This window comes from Bactrocera latifrons, unplaced genomic scaffold (assembly GCF_001853355.1).
Source record: "Bactrocera latifrons isolate USDA-ARS-PBARC rearing strain unplaced genomic scaffold, ASM185335v1 scaffold_47, whole genome shotgun sequence".
Lineage (NCBI taxonomy): Eukaryota > Metazoa > Arthropoda > Insecta > Diptera > Tephritidae > Bactrocera > Bactrocera latifrons.
Genome location: NW_017537123.1, coordinates 281,224 through 290,343, shown reverse-complemented (window position 1 = coordinate 290,343; position 9,120 = coordinate 281,224). Strand labels below are relative to the sequence as shown.

Genomic DNA, 9,120 nt, shown 5'->3' with positions numbered 1-9,120 from the left:
GCAACAAAATTTGCAGTACAAAAAAGTTAGTGCGTATTTGATGACCAGATTTTCAATTTTTTTAATACTCACAATATGTATAAATTTTTTAAGAAGAAAAGGTTCAATAAAATATTACTGAGAAAATTTTATTCAATGATTTCGATATTCACTTTGGTTGTTCTTATTATTTCGAACACGTCTGTATCTACAAACGTACATTAAACGCACTAAGCACGAGGTTTATATGGTGATAGAAAGAGAACGAGATATTGCTATTGTCTGCTTTAAGAAATATTCCTTAATATATCTACACATATATACATATTTACTACATATTTTCATATCATACACACACTGAACATATGAATTTATAAAGCCTTTGTGATTTACATAAAATCACCGTTTATATTTGATATTTTCTGCTTTACAAGGTGACATCCTGACTAAGGCAGTAATTAAAAATGCACTTACATTTTTTTTTTTAAAGATAAATATATGTATTTTGGATAGAAACTTTATATATCTAATATTAAAAACGAATGAAAATGAGATTACCCCCACACTTTCAACAGTTTGGAAAGGTGACAAGTGTTACCGAAATTACTTTTATAAACTTCTGGTATATAAGAATTGTTGTATGAAATGTGTGCGCCGTTGCTTCTCGAGACCCATATAAAAAGAGTATAGCATGTAAATATGTGTTTGTGAATAGTGCATGAGCTAGTATTAAGCATATAACAGAAGACGGGTGTATCGTTCGTTGATTGCTGCAATGATGATGATATTTTTTGGGAGGCTTGAAAGTGAATGCCCCAGGCGCCATTAGCTTTGCCGCTCGACGCGTTTGGTATGAATTTGTATTTTCGCCATACTTTTCTTGTTTTGTTGTCTGCTTATTTTTGCATGACTTCTCTGACTGTATGGGCATTCATATAAATTTTTCGCCGCCATGGGATTCAATTGTGTTATTGCATTAACTTTCACTGTGTGATCATTTTCTGCTTCGGAACCGATAATATTTCTGCGCTATACTTTCGTCCCTGTCCTTTACAATTCCGTAAAGAAGGCAAGAATTTCATGTTGAGATAACTTATAAATATCCCGTCAATGCAATTGCAGACAAAACATAAAAATGAAGAAAGAAAGTACATTCGATGAGTGAAATATGCACGCTGCCTTATGTTTAAGTCTAGACTCGGCGAAAGATCTTTGCGCGCTGTACTTACTTGGTAGCCGACGCTGCATTGCTCTACTGCCAAGTAAAACGGCGATTTTCACTCAACAGTGCGGCAGACGCTAGGCGACAGACTCAAGGCGACAGACTCAAGGCGACAGACTCAAGGCGACAGAATCAACACTAAAATGCAGACTCCCTTGTTTATATTGAATTTCTAGTTTATTTTATATATACGCATATTTAAAAAGAGGATTTTCAAAACGGAAGGCAACTTGTGAGGCGAAAAGTATAATAAGTACCTAACGTGGTGCTGGGTGAATACGTCGGCATCGCCACCCATGAATGGCGTTCTGAAAATTCGGAAACATTGGGTATCGAACGTGCCGAGTTCTTTAAAGTAATACCAAAACTTACCAATATATGAATATTAACTGCGTGCTCGGGAGCAGTCGAACATTTTATACTGTTCCAACTTGCAAGAATCAAAGCCAGGGAAATACCATAAGATCGGAATACAAGCAAATCAATATACTGGTTATATGTAACTCATACACTGACCGACATTAGGTTTTTTAGAAAAACAAAAATCATTATACATATGGAGTATAATTACTGACTGAGTACTGAGTATAACTATGACTAGTTCAAGTTTTCGTCAGATTTCATCAGGGAAGTATTGACCCGATTCAACGATTTTGGACACACAGGCATACCATTGTGAGGAAAGAACTATCTCTATATTTCAATTATATATTTCAATATTATATTATTGCAAAATTTTATAACGTTACATAAATTGCTTCTTAATTTATAAATTAGAAAGGAACGAATAAAATGGCATTTAGAATTGTATTGTCAGATTTCGCCCATTTTCACACTGTAAGATAAGAATATCAAATGAATATTACATACCAAATTTAGTTGAAAACGGTCGGGCGAGTCTCGGGATACATATGTATGTATGTTTGTGTTTTTACCTATGGAAAATTGAGGGATGCCTCGGCCATCGTCCAATTTTGACTCCGGCTCTATTAACTCCCTGTCATACAAACTCGGAGATAAAATTTAGTGTTTTTGAGGGATTTAGTTATTCATTTATTGCACTTTAGGTAGTTTTTAACAGTACCGTTACATGGGAAGGTTATTTTCCGATTGCATTCATAATATTTGCGCTAAAGGGATTTTCTTGTTGTAGTTTTAGAGGTTTAAGAGATATATATATGAAGCTTATTAGAGGGCGGGCCACGCCCACTTCTTCAAAACTTTTGACCGGAGCGGCTCTTGCACTGCCTCTGTAGCAACATATTACAAAAGTTTAAAAATAAAATAACGGACAGACTGAATGAGACACCTCGAAATCATCAACATTCTCCATATTCATGCTAACATACATGCATATTTAAATACAAAAGAGGGTGTAATTAAGTTAGCACTGATATGTATGCAAATGCACATGCATACATATGTACATATATATAATATTATCCATTGCGATCATGAGACTGCCTGCCTTTGCTGGCGAGTGCTCATGTACATATTTGCAATCATGAAGTGGCAAAATTGGTGTCAGCGGCCCCATTAAATTACATATATATGTATAAAAGCGGACAGCATAGCTGAAAAATTGAAAAGAACTGGCTTTAAAGGGCATCCCATATATTCGTACATACTCGTATAAATATGTGTGCTTAAATCTCTCTGCTTTATTTTTGAAAATGAGAAAGAGATGCCGATTACCTTCGATTACTCGTGTTATGTGCAGTTATATGTATGTATGAATGCATGATGGTATATGTAATGATCATTCCATTAAATATTGAAGAATTTTGTTCATTGCACATTTGCATAATTCTCCAAAACTAAGGTTGTAATGATATGACAAGAGTAATTGCTACCTTTATGTGGAGTGTTTATGAATAGATACGCCACACTGCTTCAACACATATGTATGTATGTATGCGCATATTTCAAAAAAGTTGAGCAGCTTTCTTGGCTTTAAACTTGAAAACCATTTTAAAATTTAGTTGTGAGATTACATATATGTACATACATACTATACATACGTATTTTTGAATAAGTGTTTATTGTCTCAGCGAGAAAGTCATCAGAGTAAAAATTTACTTTTCACAGCACATAAAAAAACAAGAATTACTGTATTATTGTAGATTTTTATGTTTTATTTTTAGTTTTTGCAAAATTAACAAAGCTGTCACAGGAAGCAAATAATTGAGGCTGCGCGAAGCTGTCGCCGGATAAGCGAATGAAGCATGCACCGCACATAAATACCTGTGCCTTCATTTATGTATAATAAAAATGTATAAACATATGTGTATCTATGTATTATTATATTTAATTCAATTCTAATGGCATCATATTTGGGAAGTTCTTCTCAAGCACCGTAATCACTGACCAATTGCACAGTGAGTCGAAGGTACTACATAAGCCAAACTCGTCAAACACCTCACTTAGAACTAGATCGTTAGAGAGTGATTTTAATATATACATGTGAAAAAGAAAATATTAACAACAAAAATTACAAACATCATCTCTCGAATCGATTGATGTGCTGAAATATTCAGTTTAGCAATGGCCTACATTCGATCAAAGTATATCATTCACTTATATGGGCATGCCCCTGTATTTGTAAGCTCGAAATGATAAAAATAAAGGTGGAAGCGCCGCCATCAAATTACGCCAAACAGAAAGTGCTCGCCAAATGGCAGGAAATGCGTCATTTTCATTTTCAGCAAAACATTTCATTTACGGCTGGAAGAGCTGTACTTACTTACTTTGTACATATGTATATATACTTACCGACGGGCCCATAGCCATGTACTTCTACAGCTGGAAGAACGGAGGAAAAGCCACGAATTTCAAATTTTTTTAATGAACTTCAAAACTTAATAGGTAGAAATTACTATTTACACATTTTACGCGTTCATGTTGATGTGTCTGTAGCTGTGGGAACAATAAATATAAATAAAAACAAAGTGACTTCATTTTCAAAATTCTTCCTCCCGATTTCCGAAAGAAACTTTCCCCTTGACATTCGAATGAAAGTCATAGTCGCAGCCGAAGACTAGCGTCAAAGCAAGACATTACAACCGGACGGCTCACTAACCTATTGCTCGAGAGCAATGTGACAGTTGTGCGGGAGGAAGTTCGTAGAATTATTACTGTTGCTTTATGCCGCATACATACATACACACAAGCTGATTTCCTTTAGTCGTTGTTTGTTGTGTGAGTACATCCTGTCAACTACAGCCGCTGTGGAGTGCACGAGGAGTCCATATGTATGCATTTTATAGTTTTTTGTTTTCCTTCCGTAGTAGCTGTGTACTGTGCATGAGTACATTGTAAATACATAAATATTTATATACTTCAATGTCTATAATTGTATACGTATGAATGTGTAAATCGACAGCGGGTGGTTGCTTTCGGGACTGCGGCGTGACGTGGCGTGCAACGGAAGCGTTCAAGTGCAGATGACGCGTGCCCATGCGCTTGCGCTTCCTGCTCAAGGCAAACAGCCATTATGATCGGCTGTTTGCGTTCCTCGTTACTAAGTGCGAGTTGCTCGGAATGAAACAACATTAATTGTAAAGCGAGGAGGTTTACAATTTGAATAAGACTTAAATAAGGGAATCAACAAACTACAGGAAGTTCATACGCACATATGTATAGAATACGTATAAGTACATATGTACATATATGCAAGCGTGGTTATTTAGCTTTATGGCAAGAATAACTGTTGGTAAACATAGTGTATTCTGTTCTGTACTGCTAGGATGCAGTAAGTAATTATACGCTTGTAACTGTTGTCACATACATATAGTTTTGTTCACCTAACGGTTGTATATATCATCTAAAACTAAGCGACACCGTATAACCCTATAACGATATATATGTATATATATGTACATACATATATATAAATCACCAAGATGACAAGAAAAGTTGAAATCCGGTTGACTGTCTATCTTAATGATACTTTGTGCACATGTTTCTTGCCAAAAAATAAACCCGGAGTTCGTAGATAGGTGTACTCGGACCGCTGCCACGCCCATAAAATGCTATTAAACGAAAATCTATAAAGTGCCATAACTAAGCAGTAAATTAAGAATTAGAACTGTACTTTGGAACAAAGAAATGCAATTGTAAGGGCAACCTGAGGACTGAAAATTTTGAAAAGGTCTTTAAAGCAGCCGTTGCAAAAATGGCGCGGCGCCGCCCATTTTTAGGTAAAATCATWTGTCACAGAATTCCAACCATATTCAGTACATAACGTTCTTATTTCACAGTGCGAAAATAGGCAAAATCGGACAACACCTATTCCTACTATGGGTACCTTACTAAATCTCTTGCAACATTTCATTAGGATGTGGCACGTTAATATGACCAAAATAGATGAATCGAAAATATAATTTATTAGTACTGGATGGTGAGAAAACGGGTCAGTACTCGTTACTTGTATTGTTTTCGGCCCCATTTGATAATTGAGGTGAATGGCGCATGAGTGAGCGCTTGAAACTTTACTTCTATCAGTTTTTTATAATTTTAAGTTTTGTGTTTATAACAGCGCAACGGTTGTTGACCTTTCCTCAAGAATGGAAAAACAATGTGAGTTTTTAAATTGTCTCGAAGAAACTCAAAATAAATTTCCGTATACGACATAAATTGTGTATAAACCTAAAATAATAATCGAGACAAATTTTATATTTGTTTATTTACCAATCCTATTGAAAAGTTTAAGAATTGAAATTAATTTTATTTATCACATATTTACCTAACATTAATACCCCCAGCGCCCAAAGTCTATGAATCGCTTATCCAAAAGATCAAAAGCTAAATGACACCTCTATTTGTTCACACAATAACCATGCTGTTGACTTTTCAGGTTTATATCCCGTGGCTAAAATGTATTTCATGGCAAGTAAAGTGATTCATACAACACATTGTGCTATGTACTTTGTATATGAATTCATATACGTACATATGTATTGTGTAAGTGTTATAAGAATCATGAAACCTACTTATTAGCGTTTTATGGGTTTCCATTTCCTTTAGTGTTTCAGTGGAATGTCAGCTTATGAGCACTTATAGGTATACACAACACTACAGCAGTGACAGTTAAAAGAAAAAAACGCAGAAAGCCTACTATTTTGGGTAGGTGTCATCGTAATTTACGATTATTGTTTATTTATCAAAGTTATGTTCTCTTTGATGAAGTTTTCTTTGCTGTTGTGGCACATTAAAAAGGGTTTCAAAGCCGGACATGTAAACAATTTCACTGTGTAAATTTAAGCGAAGAGCAAAAGGAGTATACTAAAAACTGATTTGATAAAAGGGTCAATTATAAAACGCTCTGATAACTTCTCTTTCAACTCAGCTGAGTCATACATCAGGTACTGTTTTCTGGCGGTGATTGTCGAATAACTTGAATAAGTTAGTGAGTTAGTTTTAACTTGAAAAATAGTTATCTGATTTTTTTCATAGATTGACAAAGTGTATTTAAATGATAGCTTGAGTATATATGYATGTACATACATATGAATGTATATTATCATTCTTTGCTATGTGCGACACACAATGCTCGCGACAGACTGCATCAGCACGACAGTGAACTGAAAATGGCGTTGTGAATCCTACTACATAAACGTTTGTGAGAGGGCAGCAACATAACAATGGCCGGCATGTACACAAAACAACGAAGTTGTCTATTTTGCATGTACACAATTTCGTTGTGACCATACTAATACCTTGCACTTCAATGAAATTTTAATATTTTGTTCAAAGTGAAATTTTTATGCAAAAAATAAGTAAATAGGTAAATTTATTGGGTTTAAATTGTCAATTGTTATTAYAAATSATGTAACAGAGCTATTTTATGTTTTTATTTGTAAAACAACGTCAGGTTTGTTAGAGCTTTGAGTAATTTTACWTTTTACATATTAGTGGTATCACCACTCTACCTCATCTCTCTATCTTCCATTCTACTCTCAACTCTACTGTCGCCCTACTGTCGTTGGAAAATATAGGATCAAATTGAACGTAGCGAGAACGGCAGCTGTCGGCCTGCAGTCGTGTAGTCGTGCAGCTGTCAAAATAGGTCCGTCCATAAGAACGTGTKTATTTTAATATTTGACAGATTTCGTTTTCAGTCTGTCGCAAGCATTGTATTCCACACATAACGGCTTGACATATCTATATATCGTACTTACCAACGAGTACTGTCGTTGTAATTACTCGATTCTAATTAAAATTTCCTTCTAAGTTATTCAATTGTGCAGAGCTATAATAAAACGAGGAATGATCAAAATTAATTAAATGTTCAAAATTTAGAAAGAGAGATAAAATATTAATTTTACACAATCAAATTAAATTGTGAGTCTTAATCAATTAATATAAGAGATTCTAATTTTTTCTCAAAGTTCATCTCTCCATTTTCTCGCTGTCTTATTAAATATAAACTTAATTTACTTTTACGAATTTCGCATTAGTTATTATTTTTAGTTTAGGAGGCACAATGCACATATGTATGTATAAAATACATACATGTATACATAAAATAATATGTAAATTTTCTTCTCTTTGCAGAAGCTCGGTCTAGTGAAGGTAAACCACTATATCGGAACTTGTCCATCTCCATTAACCATGCAAGTTGAGTCGAGTTTTTTGAAATACGCGAGTCGAGTACCGCCGCTTGACCTCTCACAGGTCAGCACCAATTTTCGCAATGAAAATGAGTTGCAGCATCTTTGGAGTAGCAAGGCGAACTCGCCGTCGACGCTGAAACGGAACATAGCGTTAAGACATCCCTACTTGCATCTGCCACATACACCCGCGCACAGTCCTACTACGCCTTGTACCAATGATAATAATAGCAAAGCCAACAACGATACCTATATCAGTACTAATAACGACAGAAATAGTAATTTTAACACAATACTACCGCATCAACTGGGTTCCGATGGCCTGCCATTAGACCCGCGCGATTGGACACGCGCTGATGTTTGGAAATGGCTTATTAACATGGCGCTGTCGGAAGGTCTGGAAGTGACGCCAGAGCTGCCGCAAAAGTTCCCGATGAACGGCAAGGCGCTGTGTCTTATGAGCCTCGACATGTATTTATGCCGGGTGCCGGTCGGTGGTAAAATGCTTTATCGTGATTTTCGCGTGCGATTGGCGCGTGCCATGGCATTGCTTTCATAAATTCTAGCTTTTAGCACATGTATAACTCGTGAATTGGTATCAGTTATGCGCATCTACCCATACATATGTACATAGGCACACATACTATATATGCAAAGATAAATATTTGTAAATAAGGTAAATATTGGAAAACATCGCTGTCCTATTAGTTTAATGAGAATTTAAAGCACATCCTACTTGTATTTTTTACCAAGTACTTGTTTTGTATTTTATATATTGTTATATGTAATAAGTCCAACAGTAAGTAGTTTTGTTAATTAGAAAATTTCGAAGTTAGAAATAAAAAAGGAATATGAAATTATAAAATTTTCAAATAAATAAAATTGGTTCCTAAAAAGAAGACACACGTAAAGGAAAATCTTTTAACTTTTTGTGGATTTATATTGGATAATGGTACATGGTAATTTACAGGTTTTGAAAAGAGAGCAACTTTTAATGACCTTAAATGACGATATTCAAGCTGCGATATAAGTTCTAAAGCTGAATGCAGATTTAGGCCTAATGTATAAAATTGAGCATTCTATATTACGGAGAAAAGTAATGGTCATGGCTCGTTAGTTAACTCTTTTCCACTCTAAAGTAACTCCACTGAGTTTTTCTAACTTCAAAAAAATATGAGACATACATATATATATGGATGCTAATCAAAAGTTCACAAATGAAATTGATAAAATCTCGCAGAAATCCCGCACAGAAAGCGCTAAAGCATATGAGAGATCACAGCCGCTTCCCCGCCCGTTGTCTATGTG

At 35.1% G+C, this 9,120-nt stretch overlaps 1 protein-coding gene across 1 annotated transcript in view; it reads left to right on the top strand.

The window, feature by feature from the left end:
• The window catches only part of LOC108973216, a 13,611-nt gene extending 4,965 nt beyond the window's left edge, over positions 1-8,646 (top strand). Inside the window, exon 2 of the mRNA XM_018940287.1 lies at positions 7,757-8,646. Within this exon, the coding sequence (XP_018795832.1) occupies positions 7,814-8,371 (558 nt within the window). The 5' untranslated portion in view covers positions 7,757-7,813 and the 3' untranslated portion in view covers positions 8,372-8,646. The remainder of the gene's footprint in view (positions 1-7,756) is intronic.
• Positions 8,647-9,120: the final 474 nt, after the last annotated feature.